This window comes from Monopterus albus, unplaced genomic scaffold, assembly GCF_001952655.1.
Source record: "Monopterus albus unplaced genomic scaffold, M_albus_1.0 scaffold2.1, whole genome shotgun sequence".
Taxonomy (NCBI): Eukaryota; Metazoa; Chordata; class Actinopteri; order Synbranchiformes; family Synbranchidae; genus Monopterus; species Monopterus albus.
In genome coordinates, this window is record NW_018127882.1 from 7,493,315 (window position 1) to 7,514,697 (window position 21,383).

General features: G+C 38.8%; 1 protein-coding gene across 1 annotated transcript in view; it reads left to right on the forward strand.

Moving 5' to 3' along the window:
* Positions 1-6: 6 nt before the first annotated feature.
* LOC109954631 (protocadherin-9-like) overlaps positions 7-21,383 on the forward strand; it is a 46,784-nt gene continuing 25,407 nt past the window's right edge. The window contains exon 1 of the mRNA XM_020590117.1: positions 7-164. Within this exon, the coding sequence (XP_020445773.1) occupies positions 53-164 (112 nt within the window). The 5' untranslated portion in view covers positions 7-52. The remainder of the gene's footprint in view (positions 165-21,383) is intronic.

Consider the following 21,383-nt stretch of genomic DNA (forward strand, 5'->3'; position numbering starts at 1 on the left):
TTCCCAGGAGAGCTGCTCTGACAGCGGGCTGGGAGACCCGGAGCCTAGCAGCATGGCCAGCACCACCCAGCCTATTCCCCTCAGCTTCCCTCAGGAGGAGTACTACGAGCAAACATCACCTAATAGCCGCACGGAAGGAGATGGAAACTCAGATCCAGAATCCAGTGAGTGCTGAATTTTGTTATGTTTAGTCAGCAGCTTGTGATTCATTTTTTATAATTTTTTTTGTTGATATTTTTGAGATAGTCTCTCCACAACGTAATTTTCAAGCGGCCATCTGTGTGTTTAGACAGAATTATTTACCGAGATGACAGCTATGATTGTCATAGTGCAGTAACAGCACAGCTTTGCAAACACAACAAGAGACCAAATAACTAGTAACAAGCTAGTTAAACATTAAATTCAGTTTGCTATATAATATCCCATGTTTTTTTAAGGTCATTCTTTAGACAAGTAGGACAACATCTTTGCTGCACAAAGGATGGTTGCAATGCTCAAGGGAAATAGATGCTTGTTCCATGTACTCTACTTTTTGTGTTAAGATTAAACCAAAAACCTCTCAGTTATAATATTTTGGTTTTGACCAAAACAGTGAATGGGACTGCGGAGTATGACATCCACATTGGTGTATTTATTTTGGGCAATTAATTTGGTAAACCATGAATGAACTCGTGAATGCTGGCCAGTGCTAAGCTGCGCAATGTAAAGGGAATTATACCTCTGAAGTTAGAACTCTGCTGCTGAATATATTCATATGATTCACAAGACAGCTGTCACTGCATGGCTTACTGCCCAACGATGTTCTCCATAAAAAGCCCCATTGAATGCAGGGATGCACAATTCGTTCCTCATACATATACAACAGATTTTTAAAATATCATTCTTCAAATAGCGGGCTGAGGAGAAAAAGAAGGGTGCTTAAGACAACACTGAGGGCTCTGGATTTTTTTTCCATCAGTGAAAGAGTAGAACCAAACCCTGTGCACCAGCAGCATTCCAATGACGCCACTGGAATGATTTTTGCTCCACCTTAACATGAACAAGGCTATTCTGAGTCCCCTATCAATGTGTCGTTGTGACATTACCCCCACCCAACACACATACACACACACACTTCAAGCTGGAGATTCTAGTTCTGGTGAATCAGATTTTATTTTCTGGAGGCAGCCCTGCACCATATATTGCCTGCTGGATCAAGGCTCAGATTGGAGCAGACCTTCACTTCTCCTGTAGCCCATGTGTATTATTCCCATTTTTTAAATTTTTCATTCCCTTTTTTAATCCAGCCAAAGAAAATCTACAGGACGAGAGGGAATTGATTCCTTTGCATACACCGACATGCAGTATACATAGTGTCATGGCTATAAGTGAGACACGAGTCTTTGGTCTCTTCTCCAGCGGCTGCACTGACAGTGTGACTGTAAATTTGTTAGACATCAGACAAGAAGGGTGACATCAGTGGCTTCCTGTTTATTTACATGTTAAAGTCCATCTCATTAGGGTTTGTTTTATGAGAAGATGTTGAAACTTTTTTTTAAAACATTGCCTTTTTTAGACAAATAGCTGACCTACATAGTCCCTCACATGCACACAACAACATGTCTGTACACATGCAGGCATGTGTATAAACCCACACACACACACACACATACAACTAATGATCACACCATTTCTCTCCCCAGCTGTATGTGATTCATTCATATGCAGAGGCAATTGCTCATCATATCATTAATATTCAGTGACATAAACATCTCATACTTCATAAACCTACTCAAATACTGCACTTATTACCCACTTTCCCTCTGGGGTAATATTTGTTGAAGTGCATTAGTTTTGGATAGAAGACCATGCTATGTAGTAAATGTATGTGTAAATTGCTGCATTAAAAATCACAGCAGCATGAGCCTTAACAAAAAACTGAAGGTATAATATTATAGTACTTGGATTTTAGAACAGAAATGTTAGTTATTTCACCACAAAGCCTTCTGTTGTTGGTTTTGTTGTAACCTTGTCATACCAAATTGTATTAAAATTGATTCTAACATATGTTAGTGAGCTAACGCAAGCAGGACCTGATCATACAAGTGTTGTGTGAACAGCATATGAAAGGTTTTTTGAGTAATTTTATACAGAAAACATTATTAATTATATGCAGAACTTTGCAGTATCTTGCATTTCCAGGCTTCAGTAAAGTACAGGTAATTCATATCATATATTTGTATAATTGTAATAAATATAGTGACAAAGGTTCTGTTATCTGATTTTAAATACTGCTAATTTAACACCCACTTCCACACACAGAGTGAAAATCATCTGACTCATCCAGCTTCATTTTCTCCTTCCAGAAGTTACGTCAGATAAACTCTGACTCTGTGCTACTCAGTTCAGAAGAGAGAGATGGGATCCTGTGCATGTTGACTGTCTCAGAGATGAGTGCATTGGTGACAGAAGAGGGTCTAAGATGGATTAGATATGGTTTTATCAATGAGCACCAGGCTGGCATGGCCGTGGCAATCTCTTATCATGTTGTCTCAATTTGTAAAGCAGAAAGAACAAGCAGAAGTGGAAAGAGGGTAGAGGAGATGGAATGACTCCAAGTGAGGAGGGAGAAATAGAACTGAGAAATTGGAAGAGAGAATTTCAGGAGTCAAAAGCAGTGTTGTTTCTTAAAGGTGCTTCAGCGAAGACTTGAATGTCAACTTGCACTGAATAATTGCCAGTGCCAAAGGCAAGCCATGTGGCCTTCTTATGACAATGAATTTCTCAGCTCCTCTTTAAACCTGCATCTTTATTAGACCACCCACTCTTGAAATAAAGTTCATATGACATTTTATGTTTCTATTATTTATGAGTTAGGCGGCTGTTCATTTTATGGGCTCTTGGTTCTCCCTCCAGGCTTACTCCACCACCCCACCATCAGTTTTATGCTGTCGCCTGTTTTGTCACACATTGTTCCAAAGGTTTTGCTATTTTCCTCCTCTGTCTCGACAAATAAATAAAAGCTGAAAATTAATATCATTAGCATGTGTGTTTTCAGGTCCAAACCCCAGAACATCTGACAGCTGGCTTTTACAGAACTGCACATCCGGAACAATTAGGCATGATGAATTGTACCTGTCCCTTTTGGCCAAATTACAACACTCCATCAAAACATCAAAAACAGAAATGCATAATGATATATGACGCATCCCTCCCTCAAATAAGAAGGATGTACATTGCGGTTTCAGTTGACATTCTCTCATATAGAGACGACTCAGATTTCAGCACATTATTACTGAGGTTTATCTTCTACTATCAGAAGTCACTTTTCCTGGAATGCTGCTGTTTCACATGGAATACTGAAAGCATCCAGTTGATTAAAATGTCTTTCTTGACCCATCTTGGCTCAGACATTGTCCCTTGTTTGCATTGTGTCTTTAATTATAACAACCACTGGACTTGTTCTTGATGTTACTATACTTGTGATCAGTTCAGCTTTGTTTATGTTTAATAATTAAATCTAGTGTTTTTATTTTAATGCATTTATTAATTTTAGGCAGCTCATAATGTTGGATTAATGATATCCTGAAAGCATTTTTACTGAAAGATGGGAGTTCATCACGTTACGAACAGCAAACAATGCTAAGCCCCCAGACAAAGTGCAGCAAAGTGGGAGCAAATCCCTGAGTCTAAACCCTTCACATTTTTCAAACAATACACAATTTTGTTCTCTGGACGATTTGTAATATACTTATTTCGTTCGCCTGTTGTTGGAGTTGAGGGATTTAGGAGCTTGTGCTTTTGCCTACTTACAGACAGCTCACTAAAGGCAGTTTTGAAGTAGTGCATTAGTCTCTGGATGAAACATGAAAAACCTGCAGAGCATAGTGCTGTGTCTTAATCTGTGGCATATGGCTTTCAAATGACCAGCTTACACCTTGTCTGTCTAAGATCTAAATCTGCTATTAAAATAAGCCAATCCTTTTTAAACACCGCAGGCATAATAACATTACAGTTTTAAACACACTGCACAATGTATTAGAAAACTAAAGATGTTACAAAATGAAACGGCTTCATCAAACAGCAGATTTCTATCAGTTATTTTGTTTTCCATTTAAATTATTTTTCACTTTGTGCAGTTTTGTGTCTAAAGCTTTTATGGGGCATAATTCCTGATGCCAGACAAATAATCTGATTAAGGGCTTGCTGGTTCTTTCTTTGCGGGGGTTGTGTTGTCAACTCACTGATTTCTGAAGGTCCAAATTTTTCATAATAGCTTTGGGACTGAGTTTCCAGTTGGTTGATTTAAAACTGCTCTTTTTCTCAACCACTTGACTTGTTCTAAGGTGCCACATGGATTTTAATACTTCTCAGCCCTCAAACCATACCCTGAATCACGTGTGGCCAGTGGCAAACGTGCACTAAGACTGGAGTTCAACTGTCTGGACACAATTCTGCCTATGAATAAAGGCTTTTTGTGAGTAAGCATCAAAGAAAAAAAGATCAGTGTGATTGAAACTCTAGAGTTAAGTGGGCACAGCCTCAACTGTAAATCAACACTTTGCCGTTCATAGCAAAACTTGAGCATATCATTATGTGACAGAGGTAACGCCATAGTGTTCAGTACAGTTAGCCACGTTAATTATTCATATGAGTCGAATCTCAGTTTCACTTTGAGGGTTCTCATATGCAATTAGAAGTAATGAATGTGCCTCTTAATTACATTCATTTGTGCAAATTTCCATTCCCCATTGGATTTTTCTGTGGAAACATTGTGACACTGACCAATGGCATATCATTTGCAATGTGACTAAATCCATTCAGCATAGAACAATTAGCTGTAATTAGTGTTACAATGTCATCAGCGACCGGGAGAAAGAATAAGCTGACATGCAAGGGAGAAGAGGACCCTTGTTCACAGAGTTGAAAGTCCAACATACTTAGCAAGATCCAGATAATTGCCTGACCACAGGTTAGAAAGATGTTGAACTGTTGTAAGACTGTTAGTTTGGATTCTTTTCTGTCAACTTTTGTTCATGTAAAGTTGGCTGAACAGGAATTCTCTTTGATATTAAAGCCCTTATGCACATTTGTTCTATTAGGAGCTGCCGGTGCAACCTTTTACTTCTGCAAGCCCATCTTGTCATCTACTGCTGACAAATGAGCAGCTTCTCTGAAGTAATTAACACTGAAGTGCCTTGCTTAAGGGTACATCGCTGCCATTTATTAAAAAATGGGTGGAAGCATTTCTCGTTCATTTCACATCATGTCCCTACATATTGTCATGTTATCAGAAATAGTCTAGCTGCGATGTGTGTATATTTAATTAATGCTGCACATAAAATGGTAATGGGCCATATTTCTTTCCGTGCCGTTGTCCCACAGTGTACAAGATACGTTTTTTCACATTATTTGCACCAGTTTGCTTCCTGCTATATATTCTCCCTCATATAAATAAATAAAAGGCTTTGTGCCTTCTGGCTCCCAGAACTTTTTACAGCTGCCCCAGTGGGCCTGCAACAGAGCTAAATGAAGCAACAGTGAGTATTAACCTACATAGATTGGTCCTTTCCTTTTAAGATAATTTTAGATTTTTTTCTCTCTCTCTCCTTTTTTTGACCGCCGGGGGTCTAAAGCTGAGTCAGTAGGGGATTTAGATGGGCTCATCTGTATCCTTCTCAACTGATGGGGATTTGGTAGAAGAGCTCAGTTCTTAGAGGTGAGGTGGAGGAGAACCCATGTTTTTATCTGGTTCAAATGCCACACCAGTTGTCTCAGAGGAAGAGACAAGCTATTGATCTGAGTGAGTCCACTCAGCTCGCAGAAATCTCTCTCCAGCCTCCTTGAAACGACTGAAAAGTGTCATGTTAGAAACCTCCTTTTCCACAGTATTAGGCTCCTTCTTTGTTGCCCTGCCAAAGTCTTCTGTGAAGTTGAGACAGGAGCTTTCTGGAGCAATCATCCAGATAACACCAGGACAAGACGGGGAGATATTAAAAGATTTCAGGACAATTAGTGCATAGACGTAACAGTTTTCATATCATTGGAAGCACTTCAATGTCATGACCAGAATAAAAAAACACAATGGAAGCAGAACACATTATCACAGTGTTGAGAGATGACTAATTTAAAAAGACAAGCAGTGCCTAGAATAAAAACATAAAAACAGCCCCCTAAGTCTACAGCGCACTATGAGTGACATGTACTTAGCATTTGTTTTGTTTAACTTAGTTTTAGTGGAGAGGATTGTTGTAAGCTTTTTTTGCTTTGACCTGAAAGCTACAAATTAACCTTTATAATTAACATATACATATTTAGCGATTTTATTCAATTATTTTAGGGGATTAAACAGATTTTTTAAATTGGAAACATCTTTAGTTGTTGTTATTAATGTAGTCCATTAGTACTTTTAGTTCAAAAATTGTTAATGCTCTATTGTGGCGTAAGAGATGTGATTTGAATGCTCAGAGATTTTTAGGGAGAAAAATAGGAGAACTGTCTGGATTCACCACGTTTCACTGTCCAAAAGTTGCTGCTTCAAATTCGCTCAGCAACACTGTAACTTGAATGGGCTGTTCAAAGACTTGTACAATTAAAATACTCATTCCGAAGTTGTTAACATGTTCAGTAAGTCTTGCGTCTGATTTGGGAAGGAATCAATAGCTGCCAAGTTTGATCGTGTCTCTGGACAATGTATTCTGAACTCGGCAGGGGTAGAGAGAGACTTCAAACAGGGATGGAGGCTCAAAGGCCCGAGCCGGCAATACACTTTGTTCCATTTCACTGACTCTGTGATTCCTAAACTGGAATATGGCTCAGACTGCATACTAAGCCTGTTGGGTTCCAGCAAGATGAGCTGCTTTGGTCCTTGATCCAGCCTAGTTGATATGATCTCAGTAACATCAAACATGAATCATTAAAAACAAGAACACATCTGAAATCAAAATAAGTTATTTACTGGTTGCCACAATATCTTTTCACAAATGGCTAAAAGGCTGTGTAGCAAATATTTTTTATCATCAATAAATTTAATCTGATTGAATTTAAGCAGGTAATAAACATGGCCTTTAAACCTCTAAATCAAACTCCCTTAGATAATAAACTCACTTTAACTTTGAAGAAATCCTGCTATAGATATGGATGCTGCAAACCTCCAAGCATTTTTAAGAATCATGCCGTCCTTTCACAGCAATGAGCTCAGGTTACATCTGCCTCAAAGAGCAGAAACTTTCAGAAACAGGAGAAAAACATGGGACGCTATAAAATATAAATGCGCTAATATTTCCTTAAAAGGTCATTTTTTTATAGTTAGCTTTATACAAAAATCCCTCTCCTTTTCATTTTTAGTTTGAGAGTTCGTGTTAGCGTTAACACTTTTGTGATTTAGCGGCTCCTGTCCCTCCTGCTGTATCAACCCCACAACATGTACAATAACACACATATGAACACTGAATATACAATATACACAAATGCCAATTCCCAATTTGAGCTTCAACCCAGAACATTCCATTATGGATACTATGTCCAATTCCATTTCCAACATCTTGGCAACACATGTTAAATCAACATCCTTGGAGGTGCTGTATTTCAATATAACCAATGACATAGTTTATTGTTAACAACAGCATTAGTGAGGTTGAGACAGGGTCAAAGGAAGTGCATCTCTTTTTCTCCTTTTGTCCCTCTCTCCATTTCTCCCACCCCTTCTTCCTCCCGTTAAGATATAGTGCAGAAGACAGATTGAAATGCATGGTCTCATCCCTTTCTCATTTTTCACATGCAATCGGTCTCAAGGATAAGGATTGCCTGCTCAGAAGGACTTATTGACCAAAATAACTGTGCATCGATACATCTCCTGAAGGCTGAGCAGGCCACAGCATCATAGAGGCTGTATTTTCACCAACTCTCTCAGCCTTTAATCAGTTGTCCTGATATGCTGCAGAACAGCATGGTAGACTAGAAACATATGGCAAAAACTTCTTAAAACTTCATTGTTCAAAAAAAAAAAGAGCACATTTATTGGTGTATGAGGGCAAAATGAATGTTGAAAGTATGCTGGCAGAGGAACAAACATGAGAAATTTGCTTGGAGAACAGTGTGTTGTGACCAATGTAAAATTCTATTACTGCTTGTCTCTGGCTTATTTTTCAGTAAGAAATCACCATGAGATAAACTGCAGTTTTGATGAGACTCAATTTACAGTGATAGCTGTAGTATTGCTGCAATGAAATCAATGATATGATGACAGACGGCTACAACCATGATGCCATCTGTCTATATTTCACGTATTAGCATATTTCAACTCAAATGTGTCATTCACAAGGAATGCAGTATTTTCCTGTGGAATAATTAATTTCACAACCACAGCCATAAAAATCGCAGTAAATCTCATGCATAACAGTTAACACACTCACTCCCATACACCCACTCTTGAGTTTTGATGTAGTTACTGGCAGTTAATTCGGCCAGAATATTATTGCTGGTTACTGTATGTTTTTAATCTTCACTCTAAGTCACTACTATATTGATTAAATCCAGCTATCCACACATGAACAAGATTACTCTCAACTAGGGGTGTGACAAGATCTCATGCCACGAGATCTCACAGTATTAAAATGTGATGATATTTCTCATCGAGGCAAAAGCTGTCTCGCGATATCAGTACATAACAGAATAGTGCTGGGAATTACAACTCTTTGAAGGGAGCCAGATTTTATGGCTCCATTCCTTTCCAAGAGCTGTTCAAAATAACAACTTGTCTTTTTTGTTTGTTTGTTTTTTTGGCTCAACCACATCCAGATGCTGCTGTGCTTTTGAGTTTGGCTTATTTTTTTTCTCCGAAATATATATGTGTTAAAATGCTGAAGTGCAACCAGCCAGTGTGTGCTTGCCTGTCTGTTTGACAGAGGGGGGAGCTTAGTTACACACACACTCGCAGGGCACCAGGTCACAGCAGAGTAAAAGGATGAAGCGTGACTTTGGCTGCATTCACACAAAATCCTTCCATTACGGTTGTGTGGAGGTGAAGCCCTGTTTATTTGTACTATAGAACACAAGTGAAACAATCAGAAATAACATTTTATTTCTCTGATTCATTGCTTTGTTCTTGCTAGCACCACTCTCTTCAGTCATTCTTAGTCAACCACCGCTGTGTGCACTTTCTTTCTTTCTCTCAAATCACTTGTGGATTTATGGCACACAGTGAAATTTACTTACAACTTTAAAAAGAATGTCTCTCAGGGAAGACCCTTTGTTTCTACCCAAGTGTTGTTGAATAAAATCGGATTGTTCGCGAACATAACAGCACTATAACAGAACCAGGCCGGTATGATGGAGTATGACAATACGTTCACATTACTCCAGCAAAACCACAACTCCCTTCTGTGTTTTAACACAGGGGCTGCATTGGTCGGGGGTCAGGAGTTGCAGGGGAAGTGTTGTAGGCATGACAGAGCCACATTGTGATGAGTCAATGTGAGTGGCTTTATTCACGACTCATGTTTCCAGCCCATGAGTTTTCACTGTGCTTTGGTTAGCCATGTCGCTAACATAGCCTACTCTACCTTAGCATTAATTCTACCGCCAGTGTGTTGGCATTGATAGCTAAAAAACAGTTTAACATCCAGTACTAACAAAAACACATGGCGTGTCATTAGGGTGCATTAAGTGTGGCCCAAATTCGACAGTGGATAGCAATGAATACTCATTCTAACAAGCTAAACAAAAGTCTTCTGCCCGTGGGTGTCCACGTCCCAATCATCCCTTGTATGCGATTAGTTTACACAGTGCCCTTACCAGATGATGTCACCATTCGATGTAGTGTGGTGAGGGTGAAATTAGCATAGAAGGTCACACAGAGCTTCAATTTAGAAGTTAGAAGCTCATACATAGCTCATGGACAGCTATAAGGTCTCAAGAGACTCATGTGAAATCAGCCGGTCAGTTGAGTTTGTGGCAAAACCTTTTACAGTGCTTGCATATTTTTGTCTTTTACTGCATGTGATAATTCATTCTCAGAAAGTAGAACTGAAGTGACATTCATTAAAAAATCATTAGTAAGACCATTTTTACAGTTATATATGTTGTCATTGAAGATTTCTTTAAAAATACCGTTAAAATATTCTGTTCTCGTTCTCGTGATCCAAATATCATGTGTTGTTTTTTCTCATGAGCGTATCGTTACACCTCTACTCCCCACTGTATCACATGGTATGTTATCTCCACCCGATCAACCTCTCCATTCAGTAACCACTCATGGCCAGGTAGCGCTGACAAATGGATATTGTGAGAGTAAGAAAGAAAAAAGAAGCAGTGCTGAATGGGCGGAGAAAGAAAGAGAAGGCAGAAGATGGGAGTTTCAGATGGGACATGCTGAGGGAGCAGATTTTCAGGTAAGCCTGCGGGACATATTTGGCCTAACACAAAATGACAGGGGGCTTTTGAGGGGCTTGACACCGAACACATAAACCTGGTTGTGCTGTACTTTCCTCAGCAAGCAAGCCAAGGCATTCATAACATTCACTGCGGTCAAGTTTGTGAGGCGCTTCTGCTCGGGTTCTTTATGAAGCATCTGTGGGGGCCTCAAGGCAATGTAGGACTCATGAGGTCAGTCAGCTGTCTGCCATTCCATGAATACATAAGCAGACCTGGTACTCAAGCATTGCCAGAAGCGGAAGTGAGCAGGCACACAGACAGTGTTCTTTTGTCCCCGTTTCCCCAAGACACCTGCGTGATTGCATTGATTTGTCCTGGTTTCATTCAGCCAGTGATCCCGCTGGATTTCAAGTGTCAAACATCTGTCATACAGAGGCTTCCTCACGCTGACTTATTCAGCATGCTCAAAGGAGCTAAATCTTCACAAAACTAATTGTGAATATGCAACAAGAATGGAATGAGCAAAAGGAAATATTTAATATAATAAAAAGGAAAAATTTCATTTTTTGTAATGTTGCTATATTGAATTTTTGATGCACACAGTACATGTTGACAATGCATAATATAGCACGGCATAACATAGCTGTAAAACAAGGAACATACATTTACCTTTCTTTCACCTAATAAAATCTGATGAAACAATTTTCGAAGTGTCTAAATATATGTTTTTAATTAGTAACAGCAGTTGCTGAGATAGACCTGAATTCTTGGATGTATCACTTGGTATTCCTTTTAGGTAGAATGGCAAAAGAAGGAAAGAAATCTAAAATTCAAGAAAGACACAGTGTTAGCAGAAAACAGAGTAGAACATCTCCTAAAGCTAGTTACAGGAAGCAGTGGCAGCAAAGTCTTTGTTATGATAAAATTAGGGACCTCTGTAAGCATGCCCTTGATTCTGCGGTTGATTTAACTCAGCGGGTCAGCAAGGTGGGGGTGCAGACGTTGTCTCAAGGCATGTCACACTGCCTCCATGAGGGCTCTGGCTGGTGTTGCTGAGCTTACAGGTGCAGAGCGGATGGTGGACGGGGGAGTTGGAGGTGCACTAAGCCGTTGCTCAGCTACCACAGGGCAGCACTGGGGGTGTTGGAATGAGCAGATATCCTCATTTTGATCCACTGAGGTATAATAATTGATGATCAGCCCAGCTGTCGCATCTGGGAGTCACTGGTCCGTGCCATAATGCACCCTTAATGCAACACATGGTGGTGTGGACAGACGTGCCATGGGGCCTCATCCATTTCATGTGGTAGAAAGGATGTTTGAAGGAGTAAAGGGACTGTCCTTCTGTAAAAAAAATGACTCTATATGTTGTTTGTGCCAGCAGGTTATTACCACCAACAATTGCATATTATAGTTTGGCAACCTCTAATGAATGTAGTAATTATGACATGAAGAAAGGATGAAGTTAGGTGATGTAGTATATAGAGCCACAAAGCCCGCATTAGGAGGCGGCTGGGGTGGGTGGCTGGTATATAAAACACAGAGCTGTGCTCAGTTCTAGTGTTTAATGTGGCTTTTTCACCTAACAAAGTAGTGTTTGCTTCCAAACCTGACCAAGTAGTTTGTGTGACTAAATCTAATTAAACCGTGATGGTTTCATAATTGTAACAGCATGTTTATGACAGTTTCCATGACGACAGGGCCCTGGTATGCTTGCTGTTGTGTTTATAACAACAAAATTCTGTAAAGCTTGCCAGTGTGACGTATGTTGTCATTAATGTTTTTGCAGTTCTGCCTGGCAGTGTTCACTAGGAGCACTATTTCAGGAGATGCTCTTGTGGGTCGTATGAGAGGGAAGGGGAGGGACAAACGACCATATGGGTCATATACTGTGGGCTGGAGGACATGTTGGGAATACAGGTCCATATAACACACTGCAGAAAACCTCTCTTGCACACTAACATCATCCCTGAACGAACTCAATAAATGTAATTACTAGAAGTTTTCTTTTAAAGTTTTGTTTCCTTGAAGCTTGGCTAAACCTTTTATTTTCATTATTCCCATATAAAAATACAATGGAGAGAAAAAGCACAAACAATAAATGTTTGAGATTAGGAAAAGTGGAGATAAAGAGCTAAAGAAAGAGGACAGCCACTTAAAAGCCAAGAAAATGCTGATTTAGGGCCAATTTAGCAGAAAATGCAGTTCGGTTCCACATGTACAGTATTTGTGTTCAGCTAAAAGAAACACTAATTGTTTCTTAATTGTTCATTTTAATGGATCTGTGTAGAATAAGGAGAAATAGTTGCAAGGAATGTTCCTTTTTAACTACAGTCTAACATCATACTTTGGGCTTAAAAACTGACCTACTTTTCTTCCCCTCTACAGTACAGTATTTGCTCTTGTTCTATAAAAATAGAAAAAAATCCTATTTGGTATTTAGTTTCTTGATTAATTATTATTTCACAGATGCACAGTGCATACACTTTACAGGCCAGGCACACAAGCAACAGGCGCACACACAAGCACATACTTACACATCACTAACACCTTGATATGCATCTAGCTGAACAAACCTCCCACACTGTACCACTGCAGTTAAGAACAGACACCTCAAACACAAAATGCTATAAATGAGAACCTAAGGGTCTTTGAAAGCCTCCACTCGCCAAACCTTCTTCAGTGTGGTTCTCTTACTGCCAGAGATCAAGTGTAAACACAGCAGCCCAACACAAAAACAACAGAGAAGTCCCCCAGTGATTCTCAATAACCAGGTCTTGCATAGTGCCATTGCTACTTTTCAATATTAATGTGAAGCACTGAAAAAGGTTAGTGTTTCAGAATAAATTCTAAAAAGATCAATAGGCTGCCATTATCTTGGCCACAGTGAACAACATTTAAACCACTGAGCAGCTTTGTCTATCAAAAAAAAAGGAGCTCGGTTCCGTGTTTGTTGTCATTGTTGGTCGTCAGTGATCTGATCAAATTTTAATCACACTATTCAGCCTCATTGATTTCAGTTTACCACAGATTGTGTTGAATGAAATATTGTTCTTTTTTTTCTCCATCAGTGGCAATTACCTAACAATGAGAGCTCGATATCACAGTGTATTAGACCGCATGGTGTTTGTGAAATACGGGGTTCGGGCAATTTGTCTGCAGCTGCCAGGATTTTACTACAACAGACATACTGTACATAGTCACATGTGCAGCAGACGCATGCATGCGTGCCTTCATCAGTCGCTCATTTACTATAATAGACTTATACACCTACGCATTCACCACTGCACAGTGCAGATAAATGCAGACCTATAGACAACTACACACATCATAAGCATTGACTGGATACTTTTTTTTATGTTTCATCCTCGATGTTAATAACATGGTTTGCTTTCAAAGTTCAGAAAGCAAAGGGGTCCTTGCCTGTGGTTATTCTAAAGATTTGTGTTCCAATAAAGGAGGGTTGGAAATATACTGTACTGTATATACTGGCTGGGTAATATTAACAGTTCCATTCTTGATTTGATTTGATTTCATTTCATTTATTCATTCAAGCATATAAAACAGTTGATATGTCAACACATGTAATTTCACACATATCCAACAATATTAATCCAATATCAATTTACTTATACCTAGTACATGCTTGAACAGAGTAGGAAGAAGTTAGACTTATCTAGTCCTACCCCATGACATCATTTTACAACTTTTAAGTCCTAAGCAATATCTCTACATAAATAATTCTTCGTAAAGGTATCTCACATGGAGGAATATGTTTTTGTTCTTCTTTTACCATTTACAGCTTGGCAATACAATTATTACTGCTCTGTTGTAAATGATGAATATTAATTTTCCCAAAGTGAAAAATGTGCATACCTCCACACAACCCCAGCAAAATCCATCTGTTGTACCTTTTGAAGCATCTGCCATCGCTTACAGGGCCGTCCACCTCACAAGTCACAGGGACTTAGGGACATCTGTCCCAACAGAAAGAAAATCAGGCTAGGGCCATCCATTCTGTTAACGCTCCAGTGAACTCTGTGTTATGTTCACCATAATTTGCTTTTGTTTGCCGCAGCATCCCGGAATATTGTTTTGCAACAGCTAAGACAAAGTCGGCCGGTTGTGATGTGTCCCTTTTCAGCCATTCTGCAAGAAGATAATTTGATAAACCCCCAGACGTAATGACTATAGTGCATCCTGATAAATGTGGGTAATATGACAGGGGACAGAGGATTTCCCTAACAATTTCAGAAGAAAGTCTGGCTATTAGGATGATTTGATATTTTCCGGAAAGAGTACATTTGATCTGCAGGGAATGTATCTTGCTGGTGTTCAGTGTAACACTGTATGACTTTTTTTGAGTTACAGGAATTGATGCCTATATTGTCTGTATGTTTCTAAGCTTGTTTGCGAACGTGGATGTGGGTGTTCCATTTGGATTTGTTCAGGCAATATTTTCTTTAAAATAGTTTTTTGCTGTTTCAGATACAAAACCCATATTCCACAGGGAAAAACATAAAGTGAGGTTACAAATACAATGTGTTACACAATTTCCTATTTTTCTGTTATAGTGCCATATGCTCTTTCACATCTCCCAAATAAGAACACCCTTCACTGCACAAATATTATTCATAATACCCTCTTATATATTTTTTGAAAACACAAATCAGAATAAAGTTAGTGAAACTGACCATGCAGTGACCCAAAAGCTCACTCAGCCATTCCTCCCTCTCTCAGCTTGCTTTCTCTCAATCTTCTGAGGGTGAAAGCGTCAGCTATTCCTCATATGATAAAATATGCAATCTGTGCCTGCCAGTTCATGAGTGAGTTTTGGGTTAATCCTCATGAATACGTGACTTTGTCTGCATGAATAAATAAAAACCTGCTCACTGGGTAATTGAGGTGCCGTTCTACTAACAAACGAAGACACAATTTGTAAATGGGATTTTCTTTCCCCCCCGACTTTAGATCCATGGTGATTTATATCACATGAAAGCGCTTACTAATGTCATATTGATACACTATATAAAGAAGATGTGACATTGAACAGTTGGAATTTTCCCCAGGAAACGTTCTATTACATTTCTGTTATTTTATCATGTGCTTCAGTTTTGAAGAAGCTTAAATGTAAAAGTGCTACAAAGTGATGATGGCTACATTTTATACCTGGTGTCAGAAAATTCTGAATTAACCATGACTTTAAATGATTTATCTCCATATGACTGGCTGATCTAAAACTATTCTGTAGTATCATTTCACATATACTTAGTGCACATATATTTGAATTAAAATAAATAGTTAAGGTATAATATGGTTACAATTATCTTTTTAATATAATATTTATATCACAAACTGCCTTGCAATGTTGATTGGCTTTCAAAATAAAGAGAAAATCTGTTCAATGGAATTATAGAAAGAGAGAAAAACAGATGCAGTAGAGACACAGAGGTCACCCCTGATCCATCATGGCTGGATGCTCTTCAGAAAGTGTTTCATTTTGTTTTTTAAGTGGCTCCAATTATGGTCAATTTGTGTTGTGGGCGTAAGAGATTCCATATGTTGATCCCCTTTTTAGAAAAAGCCGTCTGTCTAAAGGAGGTTTTGTGACAGACCATTTTGCAGTTTCCCACAGCTGCACCCTGGGTAATTGAGCCAAAAGCCCAAAAAGGCTTCAACATGTCACTAAAAACGTCTGCAACCAGGCTTCGTAAACATGAATAGATGATTGTACTGTAATGTTGGCAAATTTAAACCAATTATGAGACCTTCACAGTAATTTAGAAAATAAACATTACAATAAATGCTGCATAAAATAACAGTTTGTAACTAATTTAAATGTGTACAGTATTAATCTAGTTTTGCACACAATTTAACATTAGATCTCAATATTACTAGAATCTGCATATTGTGTTAATAGATTTTTAGATTTAATTTACTTACTCCATCTGGTGAATAGTTTCTCCAGGATCCAAAAAAAAAAGGAATAAGGACATTGTTTTCTTATCTAATCTGAATACGTATTAAAGTGCAGAGCCTTGCTATTTTGCCAGTAGCTTATATGTTTGAGATGGCGGTGCTGCTTGACACACATTAACTGTGTCGAAACTCCACTAAAAACTCCAGTGGAAAACTTAGAAATCAAGATCAAGTATACTTAGTGTTTCTAAAACTGCAGAATTGTCATGTGAGATTGCTAATTGGTCTAAACTTAAAGTATTAATACAGTAACATTCTTCTCTTTCCGCTCATTTATTCAGAGGACATTCTTGCAAAAGTAAGTAAATTAGTGACTAAACAGAAAATAAGTTAATGAGTTTGACCTACCAAAATGTTACCATATCAGTTAAATCATTGAAGTAACTGGAACATTGGAAGTAACTGTACAGCCGTTAGTCTACAGAGTTCACCAAGATGAAGATAGTTTCATCTCTCAGATTGTCTGTACTTGTACTGGACTGTTTGAAATTCATAATGCTATTTAAAACAACAATATTTCTGCTGTGCTGCAACTAACTTTTCTTTCCTAGTTGACTGTGGTTATGACCAAAATGCAACAAACATAAGTAACGAATTCAAGTTTTGACCAATAAAAAGCTTTGCTGGATTTTCTCTGAAAAATCAAGGCAGTCTGCCAAATGGTCTTACAAATCAGAACGATCCACAAAGAATGTGAAACTGTGAAAAGGTAAAATTAAACTGTATCTGTGAATGTTGTTGGTTTGTTATTGTTATCTTATGTCTGGTAATTGCTGTGAAAGCCAGCTTGCAATAGCTCAGACACAGACAGAACAACGAGCTTCTCAAACACCCGAATACCACTGATGTATCATTGTTTCTATCTTTGGAGACAAGCACTATAATGGCCAACAATTTGAGTAGTATTTACTGTAACAGCAAAAATACACCGCTATTACGATACTTAGCTCACAAGATCTGATGACGAAAAATGCCTTGGGAATGATATAATCAAACTCAGATAGGGCACCTCCAGCTTTTAGCCCATCATTTACCACCAGAGCACAGTTTTCTGGTGTTTGATATCCCACCAAATCAAGCCCTGAAAAGTGCATTGATTTCAGTAGGGTCCGATTCACCAGTCCTGCCCCTCACGCCTATTGCCTGACCCACTTATTTTCTCATCTTTCCGTGTTTTCTCATGGGAGTTATGCTTACACATTGCTTTTCCCATTACAGTGTGAGTGGACGCTGGCCAAGTATGATTGCATCACATAGTGTCTCTCTCTAACGCTCTTCTCTTCCTCTGTGACTCACACAAACACATGCACACACTCTCAGTCTACCTGAATGAGTTAGGTAAGGCCAGCTCACTTATCAACAAATAAATCACCAGCCAAATGGACATAAATGCCACAAGAGAGGCCGTCTTAATACGGGTTGTTGAACACTACACGTACTATAAGGATTTCAGCCATGATGCATATTAGCAAACACTTAACATACTGTCTGGTAATTCTCAGCATTTAAACCTGAAATTTAGACAAATACAAAAGCATTTTAATCTATTAATCCACATTTGAGAACCAGCATAAAAAGTACCAAGGGTGCAAAGGAGCTTGTATACCTGAGGTTTTAACTCTGTGGGGTTGTGTCCAAAATCACTACCTATTAGAGTGTGGATACCAGAACCAAGCTGGAAGGGACCTGTCAGCATCTGAGGGTTCAGAGAGAAATTTAGAAATTATGCTCAGTTGGGTTCGGACACGTAGGTGAAACTTTAGGCCACACGGGTGAAGCACTCATATGTCTGCTTTGTTTAATGATAAGGGGAAAAACACCATCTCAACTGCGTCAGGCTCGGGTCAGGTTCAGACATTATACACATAAGCTTGTCAGGTCCGAGTTGGATGTGGATGCCACACTCCCTGGCACGGGTCAGGTTTGGACAGAAATATGCAGCTCGATCCAGGCTCTACTCCCTATTCTCTCATTCACTATTCTTTATATAATGCACACTAAGGGGGATATTTACTAAGGATTTGCAGCGGGGTTTTACTGTGGAGAAACAGAAGAAATGTGACATGCCAGGAATTTGTGTGTTGGTCTCATGCAATATGCATTTAAGGCGTTCCTGTTCAGGGATGCACAAATCAGGGAGGAGAGTATGGAAATATACCAAATGGGCTAGGGTATTATATTGTCATATCAATTCATATCGGATTGGAGCTCTACATAATTTATCATTTATACAGTATCTCTGACAATCATTACAAGATACTGTTGCTATAAAGAAAATGAATTATATAAACAGTTACCAATAGTTGCTAGACAGCAGCATTAGAGACAGCCTTTAGCAACAGTTCAGTGCACAGCTGTTACAGTAAGCTAAACTGTGAACTCCTTACCCAACCAGAGAAAAGCTAACTTAGCCTATGCACTTTCATTACTCTAGTTTAGAAGAACTGCATGCTTTTTAAACACAGAAACCACCAAAAAGTGAACCACACATCTGCAATGCCTTCTGACCACGTGTGAAATATTTGCTACATGTAATGAAGCAGAGATCTACAGCTTGCCAGAGGCAGCCTCACATATATAGCTCGAGGCCAGACAGAGCACTCTTCTATGTGGCACTCTTTAGGGATTAGGTCAAGTATTGTGTAAGATGTGGATCCAAGACAGACATGTTGTTGTAAATCATTGTGAAAACAGGTGATAAGAGTCCTTTGGGTGCCTTCTTGTTGCACTACAGTATTATTATTGTTTACTTAGCTTGGATTACAGGAGAAACAATATTCAAAAATGACCAGTTATATCAAATTTAAAATACAAAAAATGTTTTAGTGTGATGTTTGATCTACTTTATATCATATAAAAATTTGTTGAAGAAAAATCTGTCTATCAATTAGTACAGGCACACTGAGATTTTTAACTTTGATATATGCTCAGCCGTGAGGATAAGGCCAGGGGAAGGCATGCAGGCAGCAGAGCTGAAGGCTGGAGTTTAGGTTTCTTTGGAAGGCTGCATAATAGTTCTTATTGGGTTGGAAGCAGGCTTGAGGCAGGTCCGCAGAGACTCTCCCTTCCTCTCCCGGATTACCATTTTTAAGCAGCTTCCCAGGGAGCATCCTGAATGAACATTATAAAAGCCAGGAATGAAAAAAGAAATAGACCTTACCAATTTAGTTATTTCACCAATTTACTTTCTTTCACATGATTTGCAAAATTTACTGCTCACCCTTATCCAAGCAAGTTCTGGCTCATTTATTCTAAAAGGCAAAGCATCGTGGGCTTCACTCTATTTCTACCAACTACTACAGTAAGTTGGATGTATTCAGTGTTTTCCTCTATCTGATACATTCTGCCTGGGCACTTTGCTGTTGTTTCTGTGCATTTCATAAGGAATGATCAGCAGCAATAATCAGAATAATGCACCATAAATACATTGTCTATTAAAAAAAATTATATACTTCAGTTTGGAAAAGAACTAAGCTGAGTTTTTTTTTTTTGAGTGCCAATGATCTCTCTCTGGACTTCAAAGCAAATATCACATAGGCATCCCACTTTATTATTTTATGCAGTTCATCTCCATTGAATGATGCATATGCAGTGCGGCAAATTCTTGAGAGCAAGTTGCATTTTCATATTGAAACAGATGGTGAAATTACAATTCAATATTACTATTGATCCTCAGTGGAAACTGAACTACAAAGGATCCATCATGTGAATTGGCCACATTTTCAACCTACTGTGTCCAGATCATCCCAGTAAGACAAAGCCTGTTCTTATTAGCTGGAAAATCTGGACTTCTTCAGGTACCTCTTCCTGATTTTCCTTTTGCAGCAATCGTGTTTGCATTTTTCAACAGAGACAGGATTTAAGCAAAGAGTGTGATTGCTCTCTTTGCTAGTTAAATGTTTAAAGAAGACATGCAGTTTGAATTGCTGCAAAGCTCATCAATATGAAATTGAACTAGCAGAGGGAAACAAAATGTAAAGAGGCAGCCTAGCAATCTGTATACCCAAATCCAGTACTCCTTTTTCTAACACAGCAACACAAGGGTAGACTTTCAGGGGAAAGAAATAAACAAGAAATCCTTAGGCTACTCTACATTCTGGTGATTTTTCTTGATGTCAACAGCATAAATAGTTGCAAAACACATCAGATGATCTGCAGGTTAAATCAAGGACAACAACAGAATGGTGTTTAATGGACAGAATGAATGATATTGTATATATAATAGGAATATATGCAAAGCCAAGTTAACAAAACCAATTAATGAAGTGTTTTAAAACTACTGACACTGAATCTCACCATGTCAGTCTTACTTCCACATTCTGTGTAGTCAGTGGCAAGAAAAAAAGAGCTCTCTTAACTAGAATAAAGCATTCCGTATCCATCTGTGGAAAAATTCATCAAGCTTCTGAGCTTGTTATCTGTCACTCCAAAAAGGATCCAATAGCATTCATTATCCTACTAACAGCCACCCGTTGTTTTCCGTCCCCGAAATCCTGCTGTGCTTGAAGATGTGTATGCAGCAGCAAATTATTAAATTGTATTTTTCATTCTGAGGGGTCGTCAGCTGCTTTGCAACAAAGAGAATTCCCAATACAATTACAATTACTAGAGGGAAGATGAAAAATAGCACTGATATGAGTTAAATACAGATGCTTCCAGCAAACAAGGGGGCTGCGCTTTTTGACAAGTACAATAGCACTTTCTTAGTTCTTACTCTTATTGTCAAACCAGGCCCAAATTTGACTGATAATCAAGCACCACCCTAAAATAAACATTGCTCTGAATGAAATAGTTTGTATGAAGAGACAGTCAGAGTTCAATAGACTTTCTGTCATCGACTCCTTTAGCTGATAAAAGGCATAAGGCAGCAGGGAGAAAGGGAGCCATTTGCAGAGTTGACAGATTCCATCATCTATGACTTTAACATACCTGAGTGCTGCTCTTTCCCAGCTTTCTGTGTGCCCTCTGCAAGCAATAGCGGTGATGAATCAGGGTTTATGGGCCTTCAGAGTGCCGGAGAGGCCAATCTGTGCGAATAGCTGTTAAAATCT